General features: G+C 43.3%; 1 protein-coding gene across 1 annotated transcript; it reads left to right on the top strand.

The window, feature by feature from the left end:
* The first annotated feature begins 208 nt into the window (after nt 1–208).
* Nucleotides 209–22,867, top strand: fy (fuzzy planar cell polarity protein-like protein). The gene is made up of 18 exons (XM_080168009.1): nt 209–308; nt 477–561; nt 8,177–8,218; nt 8,511–8,583; nt 8,854–8,905; nt 9,028–9,097; nt 9,484–9,583; nt 9,828–9,873; nt 10,358–10,476; nt 10,590–10,643; nt 17,744–17,798; nt 18,080–18,123; nt 18,507–18,561; nt 18,987–19,059; nt 21,568–21,680; nt 22,058–22,122; nt 22,380–22,425; nt 22,689–22,867. The coding sequence occupies exons 1-18, from the start codon at nt 230–232 to the stop codon at nt 22,808–22,810; spliced, it is 1,293 nt and encodes a 430-aa protein (XP_080024135.1). The 5' UTR covers nt 209–229; the 3' UTR covers nt 22,811–22,867.
* Nucleotides 22,868–26,512: the final 3,645 nt, after the last annotated feature.

Genomic DNA, 26,512 nt, shown 5'->3' with positions numbered 1-26,512 from the left:
TTTTTGCTAAAACACTTAAACATTTTTCAAAAGAAAATAGCTGAAATCACATAAATTCACGTATGTTAACTTAACTCCAAAATTTTTAAAAAAGTATTGTATATGGATTTATATATGAAATGTATTTATTTGAATTAACAGTATTACTGAGCAATTACTGAATTATATTTCATTTTTCTAGTTTTTACAATTTAATCAGAAATAATTTTATAAGATATAATGATTTAAAATGTCGGCTTACATAGTTTGTCTTTCAATAAATGGTGGTTTACCACTGTTTACAAGAAAATATGGTGAACTAAAATCAGGTATTATTTTTCTCGAGGCTGTATATCAGTTATCTAATAGCCTTAAACCTGCCCTAATAGTGGAAAAATACCTTCTAGCAGTTTCCTAGTTCTTATTTTACACTCATTCATTCATACATACAATCTACTCAACCTACCTACTAAACTAATATTATGTTTTTTTTCTAGTTCCATTTGCTTTACTGGCCTCGTTGAATGGAGTTTCTATGTTTGGAGACAGTCATGATGTCACTCTTCTCAACACTATTACAAGGTATGCATAGTAAAAGGAGTATTGCAGAATATTCTTGATGAGTAACCGTATTGCTTATGTGGTATTCGGCAACCGTGAGCCATGTCTATGGCACCCCTGATCTGGGGTTCGGTGGAGGGTCAATGGCCCTCCCCCGAGTCCTGGGGAAGGGGTCTAGTGACCCCCTCCCTACGCTTAGAATTAATGATTTGAATCTGTCATGTTTATTATGGTTAACTGTATTCTTAATTCTCCCCCACCCTTTCCAGGGATGGGGGAATCATTATTGCCCAAACTGACCATTGTATATGTATTATTTATGCTTTTATGTTATGATTATTTATTCCTATCCATGTAATTATTGTTTGTTGTATATAACTGCAGTATCTCTTAACCCTTCAATAAAGTGACAACTGAAAGTAGATGTTGATCATTATCTCGTGAAAGCTAGAGAAGCGTAGCTTCTCTATAGTAAGGTGTCCACGTCTGTCACACTGCCGTAATCTAATTGAACTCCGGTGTCTGCCATTGATCCTCGGCGGATACCACAACTTTGGTGACAGCTGTGTGAGATTACGGCGAACCACAAGTGTAGAGCAGACGCGCATCTGAGGCTAAGGTACTCCCAGCAGTGAATCTGGCAAAACTGACGCAAGCAACCTGAATTACCCACCCTGGACAGCAAAGTTTAACTCTGCATCCGGCAGTTGTGGAAGCAAAACAGCGAAATCTGACGAATAACCGCGAGCAGCGCTGATATCTAACGGAGAATTGAGCGCCAAAAGGGCTGAAACAGGCCTGCGGACCGGCTGAAACAAGCCAAATACGTGTAGACGGCTGAAAATAGGCCAACTTTACTGCAAGAAATAGCAGGATCCGAACCAGTGGCGCTAGCAGGACGGGACATTCCCTGCCGCCGATAGGCTGAAACATGCCACATAGCTGCAAGCTGCGAGCTAACATACGGATGTAGTGCACCAGAACAGAGAAAAACTACGTCAACCCCGAGTATCCTGAGAAGCTACAACGCAGCCACCCATCTAGAAGACAGATATTATATCACATTTGCAGGGATTACCACCCTAATGTGATGACCAAACAATAGATTTATGAGCAAAGCTTGGCAAACAAATTGTTGTGTTGTGATAAATCTAAGAATAGAACAGGCTTGGATTACTGTTTATTGTGATAACAGCTAAAAATAGAACAGAGTTGGTCAACAAATCTGTTATGCAATTGTGATAAGGACAGCAATAAAAGTTAGATGTAATATAATCAAAACAATCTCAAGCCCACAGCACAATAACAAATACACCCCTTATTCCAAGGGAAGGGGAGGGGGCCCCTCTCCATTTGAAGACAAATACAATCAGGGTTATATAACAGATAAGCCTAAGATTAAGAAGCAGAGGCCCCATTACACCAGCACACAGTTACCCCCTCCCTCACAGTGGGAACGGACGGAGTTACCCCCGTCCCCTCACGCGCTCCCCCCTTCCTACCCACACTAGGCTAAGTCCGTCTGTAGTGTGGAGCTAGCGATCGGATATACAGAGCGCCATTCACGGGTAGCGCAACAAAGTGCGGAAAACATCATAAATCCAACGGACGAAGCGGACCAATGAGGGAGCGAGCTGAGGGGTGAGAGCGCGTTTTCCCCGTGTGCGCGGATTTGACGGCGCGAACGCGCGTTACAAGGACAGAAGATTCCACGCACACACACACACACACACACACACACACTTTCACACCAGAGCAGAGCTACTCCATAGCATCTAACAGGGGTATTTTTAGCAAATAAAGAATTGCAAGTTTCTTTCCTCCTAGCTCTAGTGTGATAAGGGAAAACCCAATCAGTTCCTGACAGCAATTCAGACCCTCAACATCTATCTACCTCAACACCTAACTATTGATAAGTACAGCTAAGTTATACCTTTGCAACTAAAACTCCCAACCTAGTGATACAAACAGTGTTGGCTGTTAGGCTAGGAAGCCTCAAGTGACAACCCATTCATTGTAGTCCTGTATAACTTTGTGCCCGCCGTTTCACCGTTGACCTAATGGACCAGCATCAAGTCCCAGGAGGTGACCAAGCCCCAGGATGGCTCCAGGATGACCCTCAGCCGGCCCCAGCCGAGTACCGCAAGCTGATGCTGAGCAATCTGCCGGAGTATAGAGGGCCGCCCAAGCAGTCCTGGTCGGCACATATCCGCCGACTGGAGATGTCATGGGCGGCTTACCGCGTGCCACCTCATGATTCCCTCAACCGCCGCAACGCCCTACTACTGTCATTGGTAGGGCAAGCGGCGGAAATGGCGTCCCATCTGTTTGGCGAGGCAGGCCAAGCCTTGACCTACGAGCAGGTCAAGACCGAGTGTGAATTGTTATTTCGCCCTGCTTTTGAGTCCCAAACGCTTAAACAAGCGTTTAGGGACTACAAGCAACACTCGACAGAACCTATACAGGCGTACATATCAACAAAGTGCGCCTTGTATAGGGACGCCTACAATCATGAGGATCTTGAATTGTTGGTGGACGAATTAAACCGTGGAATTCGTAACGCCAATGTAAAACGCCTCATGATGAACCATGAAATTGCGAGTGTACCTGAGTACACTCGCAAGGCCATGTTCACCGTGACCATGGTTACTAAGCAGCTGAAGGAAGGTGTGTGCTTAGTGGACTCGACCGACGGGCTGACTGGATCTGCCTGCATCCAGTTGCCCCAATATGACGAGTCGGAGCCAATGGAGATTGGCTCCTTGGCTCCGGGTCTCCACCAGATGGGGAAGGTCGCTCCAGATGACAAGGTTCCAGGCCGCTGCTACCGCTGCCAGGGGAGAGGCCACCGAGCTCGAGACTGTCCAACGCCTGTGGAAGTTAGCCTAGAGGAGAGGCGCACCCAGCCACGCCGTGACCGTTCTGCCAAGTGTGAGCGTTGCCACTATGACGGCCACACGGCGGCCGAGTGTAGAGCTGACTGGGCCCAGGTAGCCAGCCGCAGGCGCACCGCCGACAAAGGTGCCCCTCCAGGGAAGCCCAGCAGAGTGGCCCATATGGAAGGGAGCGCGCCCCCAGCACCACCACCGCAAGCAGCCGCCTCCAGAGCTGCGGACCGAGCCGATGGGATGCCGCAGTTCGGGACTGTCCCAGCTAGGATCAACGTACTGGGCGGCGCGGCTGAACCCAACCGGGTTGGCCTAGGCTTCAGTCTTAACCATCTGGGGCCAGAGCTGATACAGCCCAACAACATAGCCGAGCCAGAGGTGCTGAGGCCCCAGCCTTTCAGCCTCAACATGATGGAACCTGCCCGACTGAGCCTACCCAGCAAGAGTGGAGGGGCGCTGCCCAGCGTCCCTGAGACGGTGTATGGGGAGGCCCTGGCAGCCGCTGAACGAGAGAGGCAGGAGGTGCTAGCCAGCACCTCTGCATCGATGTATGGGACGCCACCCGGCGTCGCCACCTGGGATGATGGGGGGGTGCTATCCAGCGCCTCCCACCGTGTGCCTGGGGCGACAACCGTCGCCGCCACCGAGATACCTGGATCCTGGAACGAGCCAGCCTCCAACCTGATGTCTGGGGCGACAACCGTCGCCGCCACCGAGAGACCTGAGTCCTGGAACGAGCCAGCGGTCCCAGAGGAAGGGGTGACACCCGTCACCCCCAGCCAGCCAGCGCCACCAGCCTGCAGGGAGAGCCCAGCTACAAGCCAGCCAGCGCCACCAGCCTGCAGGGAGAGTCCAGCTACATGCCATCCAGAGCTCTCTACCAGCCAAGGGAACCCAGCGGCTCACCATCAGGATAAGTTGAATTTGTTAAATGTATTGAATCCAAAACCTTGTAAACACCCAGCCTTGCCTGTGCCCCCTGCACTTGAGGCTGGGGAGATTGAAAATTGGGAAAATAAGGGCTTGCCTGTGCCACATGCACCTGAGTTCCTAGGGCAGGGGAGGGCATTGAGTAAGGGCGAGCCTGTGCCACATGCACTTCAGCCCCATGCCACTGGGCATGCCTTGGACCAGGGAAGGGAGCATTTAGGGCTAGGGGAGCTGACACCCAGGCAAGTGCCAGTCGCTTGCCAGTCTGTCATTGGGGAGGGTATCGGGGTGCCTCGGCCGCATACAGATAACGCTCAATGGAAATTTGCGTCTAGCCAGGAGCAGCCCAGCCGTGTCCAGCCCCAAGAAGCAGCCGTGACCAGAGCCGGAGATCCCCAGCCGCGTGCACGAGGAAGATGGTTACCTGGAAGCCTCTCCCATTGGTGGATGGTCCTGTGGGGCCTCCTGCTGGCAGCCGTGTGGCCTACAACCAGCTACGTCCTGGTGGGGTGGGACTGTGCCAACCCCACCCATGTCACGTCTTACAACAAAGAAAAGATGTGTGACACGGAGCCCCTACACCAGGAGGTGCCCCTGGGCCACGACATCCACGTCCTGCAGCAAGTCAAGGTGAGGGAAACCACTGGGTTCAGCTGTCAGCTCACCGTGTCCCAGTGGACATTTAGGTGTGGGGTATGGGGTCACCTCAAGGTGACCTAGGTCCCCACCCTCATGAGGCCAACCAAGATAGACCCAGAAGCGTGCCGAGACCTGGCCAGGAACCGAGTATACACGTTGCCAGGCAAGACCCAGCCACTGACGTTCCAGCTGAACCACCCCCTGTTCTTCACCGTTGATGTAGTGGGCGCCCTCGTCAACAGCCCCGAGGGGGTGGGTTGCGAGGGGGAGGACGTCCACTTTGAGGGCCAGCTCTACCGCAATGAATTAGTGCTCCAGGAGCGGCGGCTGCTGGTCAAGGAGGAGACCTATGTGGTGGAGGATGGACGGGTGGAGTCCCAGTCTGACCACCTGACCCTCGATTGTCCCCATTCAGAGCTGTCCTGTATCACTGGGGAAGCAACCTACGTGTGGGACCACCTGGGAAGAGATTGCCCCTTGAGGCTGATCCGCAGCCTCCAGCCCAGCCTGGTGAGGGATGCATATCTGGTTGACCATCAGGCCCAGTTTTTCATCAACATGACCAGCCCCACCTCAATTGTGAACTGCGACTTCGAGGCCCATGCCACCAACCATCCAGCGCTGTTTGTGGCAGCTGACCCAGCCGCAGCTGCGCTGCCCCGAGTGTCGGCCAGGGATGTTGACGTTCCCCTCCAAGCACAGATCCATGCAGGTTATATTGGATTCACCCTGGAAACCCGCATGAGGAGCACTGCAGCAGAAGAAGTAGCGGCCAACTGCTGGAAGCTCCAGCAACTAGATCCGGCCCACCCGGTGCGTGTCCAGGGGAGCACGTTCTCGGTACTGAGGGGAGACATCCTGCTGCAGCTGACCTGCCAAAGGCACAAGTATGTTGTCCGCGAACACAAGGAGTGTTGGGACAAAGTGCCAGTGGAGCCCACAGGTTTTGTAGACGCCGTGACACGGGTATACAGTGAGCACGCCACCAAGATTCCCTGTTCCTCCACCTACCCCCTGACTGTGCACGCAGAGGAAGGCTGGATAGAGTTAACCCCTGCTCCCAAGAAAAGGCCACCCCCGCTGGATACGCCTAAGCAGTTGTTGACAGACCCCTTAGATGACTTCAGTTCAGGTGGTTTGTATTCACAGGCTGAGTTGAACGACTGGCAACAACTGCTGGCGTTCCCAGCATACAAGAGTGCCATGCTGACCGGCCTATCCTATGGCTCCTGCGTTCAGCAAGGCAGCTGTTCAGCCACAGGAGACCATGGGATAGTGTCCTACAACATTGACCGACTGGCGGAGGAAGGAGAGGCAGCCCTGGATGTCTGGGCAGGATTTAGACAAGCCATCCACGAGTGGGGAGATGGCGCCGCCATCTTGTGCTTGCTGCTGCTGATCCTCAAACTGCTGGGGGACCTCACCATCATTTCTCTGGCAGCAGCACAAGGAGGAGTCCGGGCAGCCCTGAATGCGATATCACAAGTGTTCCTGTACCACCCAGCCTTGTATAAGAAGGCGATGGCTAGAGCCAGGCTCAACCATGCCAAGTCCCGGGACTTTTCAGTGGACTGGGATGCCATTCCCATCGGCAGGGAAGCAGCCGAGGAAATGGTGTCTATGAAATCAACGGACAGCGGGCATGACCGCCCAGGTAGACCAGGACCGCCTTCTGGCAGGCCCCGCGGCCCCTCAGGAGGACAGGCCGCTGCTCAGACACTCAACCTGGCAGCCAGTGCCCCAGCCGCTGCCAACAACAACCCGCAGGTCCCACTGCTGACCGTCCCAGCAACAAATGTGCCACCACCAAACCTGATACCTGCCGGCGCTGACCAACGTATCCAACCCAAGGCAGCATCTGCCTTCTATCCCACATTGGGAGCCCATCAACCCTAAGAAGATACTCACCACTAGGATTCCATTGAATCATTATCGTTTGTATATATTTTTAGCCCTAAGGAGCGGGCCGAAGGCCTCAACCACTGTCGGAAGTCTGGTAGGGAAACCATCTCCCAGCCTTCCGAGGGGAGAGTTGTGGTATTCGGCAACCGTGAGCCATGTCTATGGCACCCCTGATCTGGGGTTCGGTGGAGGGTCAATGGCCCTCCCCCGAGTCCTGGGGAAGGGGTCTAGTGACCCCCTCCCTACGCTTAGAATTAATGATTTGAATCTGTCATGTTTATTATGGTTAACTGTATTCTTAATTCTCCCCCACCCTTTCCAGGGATGGGGGAATCATTATTGCCCAAACTGACCATTGTATATGTATTATTTATGCTTTTATGTTATGATTATTTATTCCTATCCATGTAATTATTGTTTGTTGTATATAACTGCAGTATCTCTTAACCCTTCAATAAAGTGACAACTGAAAGTAGATGTTGATCATTATCTCGTGAAAGCTAGAGAAGCGTAGCTTCTCTATAGTAAGGTGTCCACGTCTGTCACACTGCCGTAATCTAATTGAACTCCGGTGTCTGCCATTGATCCTCGGCGGATACCACACTTACTGCAAGAAAAGATTAAATAAGATAAGTTATTTATAAATCACATTGTTCCGTGGATATTAAAATGAAAAATTATAATAATGGAAAAGATGCCTATTAATTTTGAGAAATTTATTTTAATTGTCTGCAATTCGATGCAATACGTGATTTTTCTTTATGGGTGAGAACCGGTTCTAATCCAACAGATATTAGTCGGTTTGGAAACCATAGTGGAAAATGTATTCAAATTCATTCATAAATAGTTTTTATGTGTTCAATTATCTATTTGATATTAAAGTAATACACTAGAGGGATAAAGGGTCAAATAACTGTTTCTCCTCATCGTAACCGCCTTGTGCATGCAACCTTTCTATATTGGGTCATTAAAAATCAACTGCAATGGTGTCGCTTAAATTAACACAGCCAAGTAACAGAAAATAATTTAGAAGCAGACGAAAGAGGTCTTTGAAAAAGAAAGGAAGGCAGTTGTCTGTATATACATCTTTACTATAGATCTGTTTATTTAACCATAAAATAGAAAAATAAAAATACTTGGGCTTGTGCAGAAACTGTTTTATTATCTTAGGTCGAAAAAGGTCTGTTTTTTTAAGGATTTTAGAAAGATTTATGGCCAAAAACATGATAACAAATTTTGCTACTAAAAATTTAATGTCATTGATGCATTTTTTTTAGCGATTGTCGGATACATTGGAGAGATTATCATAACAGTATCAGGTAAAAAAACATTGTTGTTAAACAAAAAATCGTATCAATTTACCTAGGAATCTAAAGGAATAAGACAATGAACGATAATTTAATGAAAAAATCACCCTTCTGTAGTGAAATGTTTGGACACAACTTGTTTAGAACCTTAATAAAAAAATTCAGTAAAAGTACCCGAAGTTTTTTTTAGCAAACGATAAAGTGGTTAACTTTTGGTACAAGTGTGATTAAATCTGCCTTTTGTAGCTTGGAAATAAAAGGTAAAGGAAGAGATAAGAACTTGATAAATGGTGAATTTATTCAGGTTGATAATTTGTTTATCAAATGAATCAGTATCCGAATTTTACATCCACACACTGCTTGATAACATTTTTCAGGTAATTTAAATGTCACTAGGCCAGGAAGCCGCCTCTAAAAATTGAAGATTTTTCTTTCAAAGGGCATAGTTGAGTAAAGTAAATAAATTAAAAATACAGGAGGATAGTTTATCGTATGTTGGTAAAGGGTAGTCAGCCCAACCACTTAATTTTTATATATTTCAAGACCCTAATTAACGCCCGTTTTTTCTGAAATAGTAGCTTTAAAAATAAATAAAAAATGCGGCAAAATTCTTTCACCCAAATCCAATTTTGTTGTTTGTTTTTCAGAGCATGATTCTGCTTTCTGGAATAGATGATCTTGTATCATTAAGACATATAGGTAATTTTAATTCTAAGTAAAAATATAATTTGTTCATTGAATAGGTAGACAAGGTTCAATGAGCACTAGCTTAAAATTTCTAAACGTTACCTTAAACTGGTTAATATGATGATGTATTTTAGATCGAATTAAGAAAGATATGAGGGCAGTTTTTCCTATGATCGACTTTCTTCTATCAGGACTTCAACCAAGGTAATCGCCAATGTTCAACATTAACTGCTTTATTTCCCAATTTTTTTCAGCATTTAAATACTTATTTTTATGCACTCGAAAGCTTTCCTGTTTTTCACTACTTTTTAGTGAATGCAAACCTTAAGCATTCACCTAGAAATTGGTTCAGCAGTTAATTTTGAAATGTTTTTAAACTTTAGCAGTCGATATGATAGCTGTTCTGTGATTGGTGGAGTAGATATTGGTATATATCTTGACCAATCACAAGTCTCCAACCATTTAGGTATAGATTATTTGTTTTTAGTGAGGATACTGCACTGTTCAGTTATGTGATTGGTGGAGCAGATAATGTAATATATCCTGACCAATCACAAGTCTCCAACCATTTATAGATTATTTATTTTTAGTGAGGATACTGCGCTGTTCTGTGATGTAATTGGTGGAGCAGATATTGCTATATATCCTGACCAATCACAAGTCTCCAACCATTTAGAAAATTTTACAGAGGTACTTACATTTCTTTATTCTTTAAGAATGTACAAAAAAATAAAAGCTATTTGAATTTGACTTTGGTTTTACTTGTTTTTTATTTGTTTACTTATCATTTTTTAACATTTTTATTATTGGTCTTTGTTTAACTATCTAAAGTTTATTAAGCATTTAAATAGACTTTAAAAGAAAGATAGATTTATATAATTTTTATGCAATTTACAATATTTTCCTTTCACAAGTTAATTCTCCAATTTTACAGGCAGTTGACAGTACATATGGAGCAGTTTTTGTTGCTGGACGAATAGGTAAATAATATGCATGTTATTTATTAAAATTGATTGTCCATGTTAATAGCAATTGTATGTCTGTCTTCAAGTATTATTAAACATTTAAAGCTTTCACTGTGCCTCTTATATTTAAAGATTCACCTGTGCATGTGGACAATTTGGTCCTTATTTCTCCCAATTAATTTGCTGTCGTTCTATACAGTAATTGGATGTCTGTTTAGCAAGTTACTAGAACAAAAGTTTTCCTGTATTTTTTGTAAAATGGCAATTTTCTTAGGATAAATTTTAATCATTCTATGCAGTAATTTTTAGTATATTTGCAAAAGAAGCAAGCTGTATGTGTGTCTGTATAAGTGAAATTTTCATTCTTTTTCTTTTTTCATTGGATTCTTAAATTTTTAGATCGCAATTTTCAGAAAATGTCTATTTATGAATGGACAGTAATTTTTTTTTCATTTCAGAAAAGCATCAGTTATCATGAACACTAATCTTTTTTTTTTAGTTTGTGCTACCAATAACTGGTGGAGTTTACACAGTGACGAGCTATCCATACTTTCTGTGTATGTGTATACAGAACCAAGTGTTACAATGTCAGATACACCTGTCTTCCTACCAATAAAGGTAAAAATTAAACTATTTGTTGGTCGTAAAAATGAATAGTGGAACTTGTGATATGTTAATTAATGTGTATTCTTCATTTGGCTTATTGTTGAATTATTGAAATACTTTTTTAGAGCCCAACAGTTCCATTTCGACTTGTTATATGTCGTCTTACTTCAATTGTACAGGTATAGAATTCTGAATTACTGTGGTATTCGGCAACCGTGAGCCATGTCTATGGCACCCCTGATCTGGGGTTCGGTGGAGGGTCAATGGCCCTCCCCCGAGTCCTGGGGAAGGGGTCTAGTGACCCCCTCCCTATGCTTAGAATTAATGATTTGAATCTGTCATGTTTATTATGGTTAACTGTATTCTTAATTCTCCCCCACCCTTTCCAGGGATGGGGGAATCATTATTGCCCAAACTGACCATTGTATATGTATTATTTATGCTTTTATGTTATGATTATTTATTCCTATCCATGTAATTATTGTTTGTTGTATATAACTGCAGTATCTCTTAACCCTTCAATAAAGTGACAACTGAAAGTAGATGTTGATCATTATCTCGTGAAAGCTAGAGAAGCGTAGCTTCTCTATAGTAAGGTGTCCACGTCTGTCACACTGCCGTAATCTAATTGAACTCCGGTGTCTGCCATTGATCCTCGGCGGATACCACAACTTTGGTGACAGCTGTGTGAGATTACGGCGAACCACAAGTGTAGAGCAGACGCGCATCTGAGGCTAAGGTACTCCCAGCAGTGAATCTGGCAAAACTGACGCAAGCAACCTGAATTACCCACCCTGGACAGCAAAGTTTAACTCTGCATCCGGCAGTTGTGGAAGCAAAACAGCGAAATCTGACGAATAACCGCGAGCAGCGCTGATATCTAACGGAGAATTGAGCGCCAAAAGGGCTGAAACAGGCCTGCGGACCGGCTGAAACAAGCCAAATACGTGTAGACGGCTGAAAATAGGCCAACTTTACTGCAAGAAATAGCAGGATCCGAACCAGTGGCGCTAGCAGGACGGGACATTCCCTGCCGCCGATAGGCTGATACATGCCACATAGCTGCAAGCTGCGAGCTAACATACGGGTGTAGTGCACCAGAACAGAGAAAAACTACGTCAACCCCGAGTATCCTGAGAAGCTACAACGCAGCCACCCATCTAGAAGACAGATATTATATCACATTTGCAGGGATTACCACCCTAATGTGATGACCAAACAATAGATTTATGAGCAAAGCTTGGCAAACAAATTGTTGTGTTGTGATAAATCTAAGAATAGAACAGGCTTGGATTACTGTTTATTGTGATAACAGCTAAAAATAGAACAGAGTTGGTCAACAAATCTGTTATGCAATTGTGATAAGGACAGCAATAAAAGTTAGATGTAATATAATCAAAACAATCTCAAGCCCACAGCACAATAACAAATACACCCCTTATTCCAAGGGAAGGGGAGGGGGCCCCTCTCCATTTGAAGACAAATACAATCAGGGTTATATAACAGATAAGCCTAAGATTAAGAAGCAGAGGCCCCATTACACCAGCACACAGTTACCCCCTCCCTCACAGTGGGAACGGACGGAGTTACCCCCGTCCCCTCACGCGCTTCCCCCTTCCTACCCACACTAGGCTAAGTCCGTCTGTAGTGTGGAGCTAGCGATCGGATATACAGAGCGCCATTCACGGGTAGCGCAACAAAGTGCGGAAAACATCATAAATCCAACGGACGAAGCGGACCAATGAGGGAGCGAGCTGAGGGGTGAGAGCGCGTTTTCCCCGTGTGCGCGGATTTGACGGCGCGAACGCGCGTTACAAGGACAGAAGATTCCACGCACACACACACACACACACACACACACACACACTTTCACACCAGAGCAGAGCTACTCCATAGCATCTAACAGGGGTATTTTTAGCAAATAAAGAATTGCAAGTTTCTTTCCTCCTAGCTCTAGTGTGATAAGGGAAAACCCAATCAGTTCCTGACAGCAGTTCAGACCCTCAACATCTATCTACCTCAACACCTAACTATTGATAAGTACAGCTAAGTTATACCTTTGCAACTAAAACTCCCAACCTAGTGATACAAACAGTGTTGGCTGTTAGGCTAGGAAGCCTCAAGTGACAACCCATTCATTGTAGTCCTGTATAACTTTGTGCCCGCCGTTTCACCGTTGACCTAATGGACCAGCATCAAGCCCCAGGAGGTGACCAAGCCCCAGGATGGCTCCAGGATGACCCTCAGCCGGCCCCAGCCGAGTACCGCAAGCTGATGCTGAGCAATCTGCCGGAGTATAGAGGGCCGCCCAAGCAGTCCTGGTCGGCACATATCCGCCGACTGGAGATGTCATGGGCGGCTTACCGCGTGCCACCTCATGATTCCCTCAACCGCCGCAACGCCCTACTACTGTCATTGGTAGGGCAAGCGGCGGAAATGGCGTCCCATCTGTTTGGCGAGGCAGGCCAAGCCTTGACCTACGAGCAGGTCAAGACCGAGTGTGAATTGTTATTTCGCCCTGCTTTTGAGTCCCAAACGCTTAAACAAGCGTTTAGGGACTACAAGCAACACTCGACAGAACCTATACAGGCGTACATATCAACAAAGTGCGCCTTGTATAGGGACGCCTACAATCATGAGGATCTTGAATTGTTGGTGGACGAATTAAACCGTGGAATTCGTAACGCCAATGTAAAACGCCTCATGATGAACCATGAAATTGCGAGTGTACCTGAGTACACTCGCAAGGCCATGTTCACCGTGACCATGGTTACTAAGCAACTGAAGGAAGGTGTGTGCTTAGTGGACTCGACCGACGGGCTGACTGGATCTGCCTGCATCCAGTTGCCCCAATATGATGAGTCGGAGCCAATGGAGATTGGCTCCTTGGCTCCGGGTCTCCACCAGATGGGGAAGGTCGCTCCAGATGACAAGGTTCCAGGCCGCTGCTACCGCTGCCAGGGGAGAGGCCACCGAGCTCGAGACTGTCCAACGCCTGTGGAAGTTAGCCTAGAGGAGAGGCGCACCCAGCCACGCCGTGACCGTTCTGCCAAGTGTGAGCGTTGCCACTATGACGGCCACACGGCGGCCGAGTGTAGAGCTGACTGGGCCCAGGTAGCCAGCCGCAGGCGCACCGCCGACAAAGGTGCCCCTCCAGGGAAGCCCAGCAGAGTGGCCCATATGGAAGGGAGCGCGCCCCCAGCACCACCACCGCAAGCAGCCGCCTCCAGAGCTGCGGACCGAGCCGATGGGATGCCGCAGTTCGGAACTGTCCCAGCTAGGATCAACGTACTGGGCGGCGCGGCTGAACCCAACCGGGTTGGCCTAGGCTTCAGTCTTAACCATCTGGGGCCAGAGCTGATACAGCCCAACAACATAGCCGAGCCAGAGGTGCTGAGGCCCCAGCCTTTCAGCCTCAACATGATGGAACCTGCCCGACTGAGCCTACCCAGCAAGAGTGGAGGGGCGCTGCCCAGCGTCCCTGAGACGGTGTATGGGGAGGCCCTGGCAGCCGCTGAACGAGAGAGGCAGGAGGTGCTAGCCAGCACCTCTGCATCGATGTATGGGACGCCACCCGGCGTCGCCACCTGGGATGATGGGGGGGTGCTATCCAGCGCCTCCCACCGTGTGCCTGGGGCGACAACCGTCGCCGCCACCGAGATACCTGGATCCTGGAACGAGCCAGCCTCCAACCTGATGTCTGGGGCGACAACCGTCGCCGCCACCGAGAGACCTGAGTCCTGGAACGAGCCAGCGGTCCCAGAGGAAGGGGTGACACCCGTCACCCCCAGCCAGCCAGCGCCACCAGCCTGCAGGGAGAGCCCAGCTACAAGCCAGCCAGCGCCACCAGCCTGCAGGGAGAGTCCAGCTACATGCCATCCAGAGCTCTCTACCAGCCAAGGGAACCCGGCGGCTCACCATCAGGATAAGTTGAATTTGTTAAATGTATTGAATCCAAAACCTTGTAAACACCCAGCCTTGCCTGTGCCCCCTGCACTTGAGGCTGGGGAGATTGAAAATTGGGAAAATAAGGGCTTGCCTGTGCCACATGCACCTGAGTTCCTAGGGCAGGGGAGGGCATTGAGTAAGGGCGAGCCTGTGCCACATGCACTTCAGCCCCATGCCACTGGGCATGCCTTGGACCAGGGAAGGGAGCATTTAGGGCTAGGGGAGCCGACACCCAGGCAAGTGCCAGTCGCTTGCCAGTCTGTCATTGGGGAGGGTATCGGGGTGCCTCGGCCGCATACAGATAACGCTCAATGGAAATTTGTGTCTAGCCAGGAGCAGCCCAGCCGTGTCCAGCCCCAAGAAGCAGCCGTGACCAGAGCCGGAGATCCCCAGCCGCGTGCACGAGGAAGATGGTTACCTGGAAGCCTCTCCCATTGGTGGATGGTCCTGTGGGGCCTCCTGCTGGCAGCCGTGTGGCCTACAACCAGCTACGTCCTGGTGGGGTGGGACTGTGCCAACCCCACCCATGTCACGTCTTACAACAAAGAAAAGATGTGTGACACGGAGCCCCTACACCAGGAGGTGCCCCTGGGCCACGACATCCACGTCCTGCAGCAAGTCAAGGTGAGGGAAACCACTGGGTTCAGCTGTCAGCTCACCGTGTCCCAGTGGACATTCAGGTGTGGGGTATGGGGTCACCTCAAGGTGACCTCGGTCCCCACCCTCATGAGGCCAACCAAGATAGACCCAGAAGCGTGCCGAGACCTGGCCAGGAACCGAGTATACACGTTGCCAGGCAAGACCCAGCCACTGACGTTCCAGCTGAACCACCCCCTGTTCTTCACCGTTGATGTAGTGGGCGCCCTCGTCAACAGCCCCGAGGGGGTGGGTTGCGAGGGGGAGGACGTCCACTTTGAGGGCCAGCTCTACCGCAATGAATTAGTGCTCCAGGAGCGGCGGCTGCTGGTCAAGGAGGAGACCTATGTGGTGGAGGATGGACGGGTGGAGTCCCAGTCTGACCACCTGACCCTCGATTGTCCCCATTCAGAGCTGTCCTGTATCACTGGGGAAGCAACCTACGTGTGGGACCACCTGGGAAGAGATTGCCCCTTGAGGCTGATCCGCAGCCTCCAGCCCAGCCTGGTGAGGGATGCATATCTGGTTGACCATCAGGCCCAGTTTTTCATCAACATGACCAGCCCCACCTCAATTGTGAACTGCGACTTCGAGGCCCATGCCACCAACCATCCAGCGCTGTTTGTGGCAGCTGACCCAGCCGCGGCTGCGCTGCCCCGAGTGTCGGCCAGGGATGTTGACGTTCCCCTCCAAGCACAGATCCATGCAGGTTATATTGGATTCACCCTGGAAACCCGCATGAGGAGCACTGCAGCAGAAGAAGTAGCGGCCAACTGCTGGAAGCTCCAGCAACTAGATCCGGCCCACCCGGTGCGTGTCCAGGGGAGCACGTTCTCGGTACTGAGGGGAGACATCCTGCTGCAGCTGACCTGCCAAAGGCACAAGTATGTTGTCTGCGAACACAAGGAGTGTTGGGACAAAGTGCCAGTGGAGCCTACAGGTTTTGTAGACGCCGTGACGCGGGTATACAGTGAGCACGCCACCAAGATTCCCTGTTCCTCCACCTACCCCCTGACTGTGCACGCAGAGGAAGGCTGGATAGAGTTAACCCCTGCTCCCAAGAAAAGGCCACCCCCGCTGGATACGCCTAAGCAGTTGTTGACAGACCCCTTAGATGACTTCAGTTCAGGTGGTTTGTATTCACAGGCTGAGTTGAACGACTGGCAACAACTGCTGGCGTTCCCAGCATACAAGAGTGCCATGCTGACCGGCCTATCCTATGGCTCCTGCGTTCAGCAAGGCAGCTGTTCGGCCACAGGAGACCATGGGATAGTGTCCTACAACATTGACCGACTGGCGGAGGAAGGAGAGGCAGCCCTGGATGTCTGGGCAGGATTTAGACAAGCCATCCACGAGTGGGGAGATGGCGCCGCCATCTTGTGCTTGCTGCTGCTGATCCTCAAACTGCTGGGGGACCTCACCATCATTTCTCTGGCAGCAGCACAAGGAGGAGTCCGGGCAGCCCTGAATGCGATATCACAAGTGTTCCTGTACCACCCAGCCTTGTATAAGAAGGCGATGGCTAGAGCCAGGCTCAACCATGCCAAGTCCCGGGACTTTTCAGTGGACTGGGATGCCATTCCCATCGGCAGGGAAGCAGCCGAGGAAATGGTGTCTATGAAATCAACGGACAGCGGGCATGACCGCCCAGGTAGACCAGGACCGCCTTCTGGCAGGCCCCGCGGCCCCTCAGGAGGACAGGCCGCTGCTCAAACACTCAACCTGGCAGCCAGTGCCCCAGCCGCTGCCAACAACAACCCGCAGGTCCCACTGCTGACCGTCCCAGCAACAAATGTGCCACCACCAAACCTGATACCTGCCGGCGCTGACCAACGTATCCAACCCAAGGCAGCCTCTGCCTTCTACCCCACATTGGGAGCCCATCAACCCTAAGAAGATACTCACCACTAGGATTCCATTGAATCATTATCGTTTGTATATATTTTTAGCCCTAAGGAGCGGGCCGAAGGCCTCAACCACTGTCGGAAGTCTGGTAGGGAAACCATCTCCCAGCCTTCCGAGGGGAGAGTTGTGGTATTCGGCAACCGTGAGCCATGTCTATGGCACCCCTGATCTGGGGTTCGGTGGAGGGTCAATGGCCCTCCCCCGAGTCCTGGGGAAGGGGTCTAGTGACCCCCTCCCTATGCTTAGAATTAATGATTTGAATCTGTCATGTTTATTATGGTTAACTGTATTCTTAATTCTCCCCCACCCTTTCCAGGGATGGGGGAATCATTATTGCCCAAACTGACCATTGTATATGTATTATTTATGCTTTTATGTTATGATTATTTATTCCTATCCATGTAATTATTGTTTGTTGTATATAACTGCAGTATCTCTTAACCCTTCAATAAAGTGACAACTGAAAGTAGATGTTGATCATTATCTCGTGAAAGCTAGAGAAGCGTAGCTTCTCTATAGTAAGGTGTCCACGTCTGTCACACTGCCGTAATCTAATTGAACTCCGGTGTCTGCCATTGATCCTCGGCGGATACCACATTACCATAGTATTTTGAATTAATTCAAACTTTATTATTTTGCCTTTGTCAATAAGTTTACTTATAATACATTATGAATTTCAATTTTCGGAGCCGACTGGCTCTCGGAGCCGGCTCCGAGAAATATATTGTATGCTTATTCTTACTATATAAAAACAAAAACAATTAATTCTCATTACTGAATAATTATTTAGGTTGCTGTGTTATGTGGACCGCTTCCATCTTTACCAGAAATACAAACTTCAATAGGTAATCTTACTTAATACCTATGTAATATCATGATTCAATTTTAATGAAAAATCATGTATCGTTTCGTATTATAGACAATTTTCTACAATAAAAAAAAATAAACATCATGATATTAATACTACTTTTGTTAGCCTGGGACTTCATCCCCTTGGGGCCAGTAAAACTGTAATTAATCTTTGTTTTAGAGTTTACTATCCACAAAAAGTTGTCTATAATAGGAACTCTTCCTATTTAATCATACTTTATACATTTGAAAAGTTTTAAATGTCTACTTGTCATAGGAACACATTGGTCATCTATTTCAAACATTCTCCAAACCTCACAGGTATTAAAATTAACAAAGAAGCTTAAATTTTTTTATTTGCAAAACAAATCTAACATGAAGGGATAGAGAAGTCTCGCTTATAATATTGTACCTTGTTGTTCTAGGAATCATTATTCCAAAATCATATAAATAGGATAATTATATCTTTAAAAATTAAAATTGTCCAATAGTGAAGAAGCAGCAAGTTTTCAATGGACGTGCGGACTTTCTGGAAACGATTATAGAGTTGCTACGCTTCCTAAATCGTATCTAACTGTTATAGGAATCACCATGCAAAGTTTGAAACAATAGAACAATTCCAAAATGTATAAATTGACGAAATGAGCTAATTTGTTAATAATTTTAAACGATATTTACGGAAATAAATTTAACCTTATTTATAGGCTTTGATTCCAAGATGTATACCACCGAGTTTACACATTGATACAAGCATTTTAGGTAATTTAACTCTACATACTTAGATTTAAGACCTCTAAAACTGCTGGTAGATTTTTCTAAAGTTTGGCTTGATATTTGACTGTACCTAGATAATTTTAATATACTTATTTTCCAAGTGAGGAGGGACATTGATACCCAAAGTTGTATAATCACCTTTCTTTTTCGTTTGCTTACAAACTTTTGAGGTACTTTTGTTAAATTCTGATTGGTTGGTTCATTAACTAGAAGTGTCCAAACTTTTAAAATCAATAATTTTATCTAAAGGGTAATTTTGTTTATCATCGTTAGGTTTGTACAGAAATTTATCGTTCATTGTCTTAATGCTTAGGATCCATGTTTTTTTTAAGTTCTTAAAATCAGTTTCATTCTCTATGTACAAAATGATATTTTTCGAACCTTTTAATTGATAATTTTATACACCTTAGGTTTTGTGCTTGTAAATTGTCAGAAGAAGCGTGTGCTTGCTTGTATGTGCCCACAGATATCTGATCTACAAAGGTAATTATCTCTTCTTTGTAGAGTGTAGGCCACGCACAATGGTTCTCCAATTGTCTTTGGAGACTTGAGGCATCACTGAAGTTTGAGATTTTTCACCTTGCAGAACTTAATGTGTCTGCAATAAAATATATTTTCATGATAGTTATAAAACATACCGTAGACCAGCAGCGCACTGTTTTGGAGTGACAAACCCCCCTAAATTTGGAAGGTCTGTTTTCTCTTTCTCATCCCCTAATTGTATCAAACCTCCCTTTTGAATTGGTGTGCACGCCACTTCCATAGACTTAATAATATTATAAATTTGTTGGATGTATAACCTTGTAATTATGGCGTAGTTAATCTAAATAAAATAACACTCAATGTTGTTATATACAGTGAAGCAAAGCATGGGGTACATGGCAGATTTACCACTAGCAAAAATACAGTGATATTACTGTCATAAACACAGTGATTTGCTGTCATAAACACAGTTTTACTGTCAAATTCACACCTGCGTTTTTAGGGGGTATGACAAAAATACAGTTATTGCACTGGCATATTCACAGTTTTGCTGTCAATTATACACCTACATATTGACAAAAATACATCTATTAAATTTATAATTTGTCAATTATACACCTACATATTGACAAATATACATCTATTAAATTTATACCTACTTATTTATCCATAATATTTAATACATCTATTACATATAGAAAAATGGTGACATTAACATGACCATCAAGGAAGGTGAAAAACCTGTGTGGTTAACTTATTATCCTAAAAGTGAAAATTCGTTTACTTATACCATAAGTGATATCGACAGCTAACTGCCTAAACATGTTGGTGTTAAATCTGATTCAAAGCCAAAATATGTGAAAAAGAATTAAATAGAATTTAAATTTAAAGATCATTCTCTGATATCAAATCTAATATATGTTTAAACTAACGTCACCACTCTACACTTTATCTCTATTGTATGTCAATAATCTTTTACTATATGCTAAACAAGTTTCTTGTATTCATTTGAATCCGGTGGATAAGAACCGGTTCTTATCCATACGAAAAAACTATGTCTAGCATCATATTATATCCAGCTTTCTACGAATATAAAATGTACAATCATAAGATTAAAACCAGTTTTTTTAGCCCGTGCCTTCGGCACCTCGGGACTGAAAAATCTGGTTTTAATCTTATAATTGTACATTCTATATTTGCCGAAACCTGTTTATAATACGATGCGAGAAATAACTATTACTATTTTGGGGTTAAATAGTATAACTTAAAAAATTAATTTTCCAAATTGGCACTTTTTAACAGTAAAATTTAAACTTATCTGTTATTATAGGGCTTTGATGATGATATAGAATTAATTACAACTAATCCAGAAAGTGCGTTTGAAAACTTTTCTAATGTTATCAATGAAAACTTTAAAAAAAAATATCCCTTTTAAAACTTTAAAACCCAACAAAAGTGTTATCCCCCAAAATCCCTGGATGTCACCAGCTTTACTAAACCTAAGAAAGAAAAAAAGAAATGCTATTAAGACAAAAATTTAAGGATAAAACCGTTGATAGCAATAGAAAATTTGTCATTGTAAATAATATTTATAAATCTGCAGCTAGGAAAGCCAAAAAAGAGTACTATTTTTTTAATTCAATGAATTTTCGTCTAACATGAAAAAATAACTTGGTCTACAATTAATCAACTTATTAACAAGAATTAACAAATGCATTCTATCCCAAATCTTTTTACTGATGATAACAGATCTTATGAAAACTTTCAAGATATTTGTGAAGGTTTTAACAATTTTTTTATTAATGTTGGTCCCAGTCTAGCAGATGAAATTCCATTTTGCGAAAATGATTTTAATGACTACCTTGGGGTTTCATTCAATGAAAATTTAGTTTTTCAAAAAATCACCCCTCAAATAATTTTTTCTACTCTCAAAAAGCTAGAACCTAAACTAAGTTGTGGACCTGACAATATTTCTACTAAACTTTTAAAAGAAACTATGCCAAGTATTATAGATCCTGTTGTTCACCTATTTAATCTTTCATTTAAACATGGCTTTGTTCTAAACAATTAGTAAATTGATTTAACTATTATTAATAGTTATAAGTTTTAACAACTTGGTCAAAATATTTATAATTAAAGTTAATTTAAAAGTATGTGTATTTTTGTCATCAAAACTGTGAATTTGACAGCATACTTGAATTTCATGGGTGTGAACTTGACAGTAAAACTGTGTTTATGACAGCGGAAAGGTGTAATTTTGACAGTGGATAATAAAATATTGCCAAAAATACAGCTAAAAACGAAATTGACAAAAACACACCCAATATTTGTCAAAAACACAGTGGCTGTACTTTTGCTAGTGGTAAAAGTGGCAGCACCCCAAAGCATGTTAAACATCATAAATGTATTTGCCATAGTGGAAATAAAAAGATTCAAAAGAATTACCTAATCTTTAAAACTTGTTGCATTATTTCTGGGATACTTAAAAATCTATTTCATTTGTTTTAGAGAATCTCGTGGTGTCCCCATCTCGCGGAGGATTGAGGTACTAAGAAGTTTCTACCGCAGTGTTGTTGGTTCAATTCTCCCTGCATCCAGTGAACCTAATCCACATACAGCAGGTTAGCAAAAAAATATGACCATGTCTAAGCACGTCCAAGATTTTTTGTGGTGGATGAAATGAGGGGTTTTAAAAGTTTTGAGGGGAGTAAACTCAATTTTAACAGTGCAGGTTTCATATAATTCGAGTTTGTTTGTCCATCAAAGTAATTTTTACTTTTTGTGTTTTTGGTTTATAACCCTTTGATTGATACAGTTATTTATAAACAAAAATTTTATATTTTAGATGATCATTTCACTACAAGTTTTAATCTTACATTGAATTGTAGGAATTAATAAGCCTTGTTTCTCTTACAGATACTAAAAATAATTTAACATTTTCCATTAAACATAACTATCAAACAGTTCGTTTGGTTTTGATATTTATATTTTTGTACAGAAATTGCTGGTTCCTTGGTTCCTGATCACCCATCCCATGCATCCCTGATACACCAGGCATCAGAGGTAATAACAGGGATTACAGTGACGATATGACAATGGATAAATGATTCACCTTCTTTAAATTTAATATTTAGCAATTAAAAACAAATCTAATTTTATTTGCTGTTTTCACTTGAACTTGGAATTACCCCTGCGGGTATCTTCTGGGCTATAAACAAAATTTAATCATAAATAAAAATAAAAAATACAGTTTAAAGTTTGTTTGTAGTCCGAAAATGGCAATATAAAGGTAAATAACTTTTAATGGGATATTTTTTCAGACTTTCATCAGCTCGGAGTTACACAAATGCTATGCTTTAAAAACAGGTACAAGAAATCAAATATTTCAATCAAAGCTTTTCAACTCGTTTATAAAATGAGAGTAAATCTTCCTAATATTTTTGTCTGAATGAACGGGTGGGGAAATGTCCTAAATCCTGACTTGGACCATTAGAAGTGTAGGGGGAAATGGCTAAAAACTCCGACAAAGACCATTATGAATTTTCATCAAAAAAGAAATAAGAAAAAGGATGTTTAATTTTGGCAATTTTGTTTAACTTTCAATAATCCACGTGATTTGAATTTTTCAGGACCTTATCAATTCTTTGGTATGTTTCTACCCGCAGTTCCGAACCATTCTGTCAGAGAAATCTCTAAAAGAACTCTTCAAATTTTGCTCAAAGAAAAACATAATAATCTTATCAAATCATGATGACTATTTAATGTGTATATGTAATTGTTAATTCTACTTGAAATAGATAATTAACAAAGTATAATTTTGTTAAATCTTTAGTTATGAAATCTGTAATGTTTCTGTAATAGCTATTGTAATATTTTATTTCCTTATCTAACACAATACTTTCTATCTCATACCTATTTAAAATTAACATTTTTGTTTTCCTTTTACTTTAAATCCTGCCTGCCTGCACTGTCAAGAAAATCTTCTTGGAAGAAATTTGATTTCTGATTTTAATAGTACTTTTCTTTTACGAGAAATTATTATTTTGTACTTTTTGTTTGTTTTGCTTATGTCTTCAAATATGTGGGTTTAAAAATCACGCTTATAGCAATTTTAACTTATTGAATGTTTAAAGTATAATTTCTATCAAGATATAGCAATAACAAAAAATTAATTTGGTGTCTGGTGGCTGAGGATTGTTGAACGCCGTGTGGCTGATACGGCTGCCGAGTCCTGAGGTGGATTCTTAAAAAGAATTTGCCCCACTAATCGCTTAGTTGGGCAAAATTGTGTTCGTGAAAAATACACCAAAATCACATTAAAAATCTACAAAAGTTAAACAAAATCATAGAAGGGTTATTAACATAAGATTTTATTTAATTTTTGTAGATTTTTTATGTGATTTTGGAGGATTTTTCACGAAAACAATTTGCCCCACTAAACAATTAGTGGAGCAATTTTTTAAAGAATCCACCTCTGGTGAAAAACTAGTGGCAGTTGAAGAAAAAAAGTCCAAATCCAATACTCCAATCCCTAGTTCAATAAAGAGACTTTTTAAGAATAATATATTTAATCAATTATAATACAGTAAGAATGGATATACATATTCTCAAAAAAATGTTGATAAAATATTACAAGTTGAACAATTATTTATTATCTTGAGCGAATACTTGATAAAAGCAAAAATAAATATAGAAAAACTTAATAAGAGGTTAGAAGGGAATGTCGTACGGATGGTTAATAAAGCTGTTTTTAAGCTTTTGATGGATTTATTTTTTGTTATAAAGGGGGGGGGGCGTAATGACATTTATTCGTAATCCGTGAGCAAAATGGTCTAAATATTTAGCTAGACCCTTCAAACTTGGTATATAAGCCTAGTCCTATAGGTATTACATCTAAATGGCAAAAAAATCCAAAATTTTTTACTTTAAGGTTAGGTTAGGTAAGAAAAACCCTGCGGAAATGGGGTTTTTAGGCTTTTTTGATCTATTTTGATGTGGAAACTTACCTTAAATTGTTTTTTTCTTAGGGTTTTAACTTAAATACACTGTATCTATTCATATGGACATTATTTAAGATGATTCAGCAAGTCGGGGACCGACCCCAGAGGGCTAGGTGGGTGGCCCGCAGGGGTTAAGTGCATTTTTCCCAATACATATGTTGTGATACATCTAATTATAAGTTTTTTAGGTCAAGGAACTCAAATTTAGAGCTAAAATAAGCATTAGACTAATCTGAAGCTAGCCCCAGCGGGCTAGGTTGGTGGCCCGCAGGGGTTAAGTTCATTTTTTCTAATATATATCTTGTTATATATCAAAATATAGGTTTTTTAGGTCAAGAAACTCAAATTCTGAGCGAAAATTAGCATTAGACTAACCTGAAGCTAACCCCCCCGGGCTAGGTTGGTTTTCTGCAGGACTTAAGAGCATTTACCTAACCTAACCTAGAAACTTCCTTATAATTTTACTTGGTTTTTTTTAATAAACTTTGTCTATTAATGAGGACTTTATTTAAGATAATCCAACAAGTCGGGAACCGACCCCAGCGGGCTAGGTTGGTGGCCCGCAGGGGTTAAGTGCATTTTTTCCAATATATATCTTGTAATATATCAAAATATAGGTTTTTTAGGTCAAGAAACTCAAATTCTGAACGAAAATTAGCATTAGACTAACCTGAAGCTAACCCCCCCGGGCTAGGTTGGTTTTCTGCAGGGCTTAAGAGCATTTACCTAACCTAACCTAGAAACTTACTTATATTTTTACATATTTTTTCTTGAATAAACTTTGTCTATTATTGAGGAATTTATTTAAGATAATCCAGCAAGTCGGGGACCGACCTTGGCGGGCTAGGTTGGTGGCCCGCAGGGGTTAAGTGTATTTTTCCCAATATATATGCTGTGATACATCTAATTATAAGTTTTTTAGGTCAGTTAACTTAAATTCAGAGCTAGAATTAGCATAAGACTAATCTGAAGCTAGCCCCAGCGGGCTAGGGCGGTGGCCCGTAGGGGTTAAGTGCATTATTTTCCAATATACATCTTGTTATATATCAAAATATAGGTTTTTAAGGTTAAGAAACTCAAATTCAGAGCTAAAATTAGCATAAGACTTACCTGAAGCTAACCCCTGTGGGCTAGGTAGATCTTCTGCAGGGCTTAAGTGCATATTACCTAACCTAACCTAGAAACTTACTTATTTTTTGGTTTTTTCCTTGAATGAACTGTGTCTATGAATGAGGACATTATTTTAGATGATCCAGCAAGTTGGGGACCTCCTTGAGTCAGCCTCCTGTATGAAGAATTTTTTAAATGATGGCTTTAGGACTAAACACTGTGTATCTATGTAAAACCTAGCCCGCCTGGGTCAGTCCCTGACTTGCTGGATCCTCTTAAATAATGTTCTCATGAACAGTTTATTCAATTAAATAACCTTCAAAAAAGTAAGATTCTAGGTTAGGTTTGGTAAAATGCATTTAAGCCTTGCAGGCAACCCACCTAGCCCGCAGGGGCTAGCTTCAAATTAGTCTGATTCTATTATTAGCTCTAAATTTTAATTTCTGGACCTAAAAAACCTTTAATTTTATGTATGACAGCACATACTTTTTGAAAATGCACTTAACCCTGGCAGGCCACCCACCTAGCCTGCTAGGGTCGGTCGCTGACTTGCTTGATCATCTTAAATAATAAATAGACACAGTTTATTCCAGGTTAGGTTAGGTAAAATGCACTTAAGACTTGCAGGCATCCCACCTAGCCCGCTGGGGCTAGCTTCAGATTAGTCTGATACTTTTATTAGCTGTAAATTTGAGTTTCTTGACCTAAAAAACCTATAATTTGATGTATGATAACACATACTTTTTCTGAAAAATGCATTTAACCCCTGTGGGCTACCCAACTAGCCCGCTGGGGTCGGTCTTCGACTTGCTGGATCATCTGAAATAAGATCCTCATGAATGGACAGTTTATTTGAGAAACAAAACCTAAAAAAAATAATATTAAATGTAAGTTTCTAGGTTAGGTTAGGTAAAATGCACTTAAGCCCTGTGGGCAACCCAACTAGCCCACTGGGGTTTGCTTAAGATTATTCTAATGCTTATTTTAGCTCTGAATTTGAGTTCTTGACCTTAAAAACCTATATTTTGATATATCACAAGAAATATTTTGGAAAATAATGCACTTAACCCCTGCAGGCCAGCCACCTAGCCCGCTGGGGCTAGCTTCAGATAAGTCGGTACTCAACTTTCTGGATCATTTTAAATAAAGTCCTCATTAATAGACCCAGTTTATACAAGAAAAAAACCTGTAAAAATTTAAGGAGTTTCTAGGTTAGGTTAGGTAAATGCCTTTAAGCCCTGCAGAAAACCAACCTAGCCCGGGGGGGGGTTAGCTTCAGGTTAGTCTAATGCTAATTTTCGCTCAGAATTTGAGTTTCTTGACCTAAAAAACCTATATTTTGA

This window comes from Acartia tonsa, chromosome 7 (genome assembly GCF_053477335.1).
Source record: "Acartia tonsa isolate MP-2025a chromosome 7, ASM5347733v1, whole genome shotgun sequence".
Taxonomy (NCBI): Eukaryota; Metazoa; Arthropoda; class Copepoda; order Calanoida; family Acartiidae; genus Acartia; species Acartia tonsa.
Note: the sequence above shows the minus strand (reverse complement) of the source record. Positions and strands in the feature narration are given on the sequence as shown.

Coding starts and splice junctions, on each gene's coding strand:
- fy (XM_080168009.1), top strand. CDS start 230: ATGTCGGCTTACATAGTTTGTCTTTCAATAAATGGTGGTTTACCACTG. Junction 8,219..8,510: donor GATTATCATAACAGTATCAG/GTAAAAAAACAT, acceptor GAATTTATTCAG/GTTGATAATTTGTTTATCAA. Junction 19,060..21,567: donor CAGATATCTGATCTACAAAG/GTAATTATCTCT, acceptor CATTTGTTTTAG/AGAATCTCGTGGTGTCCCCA.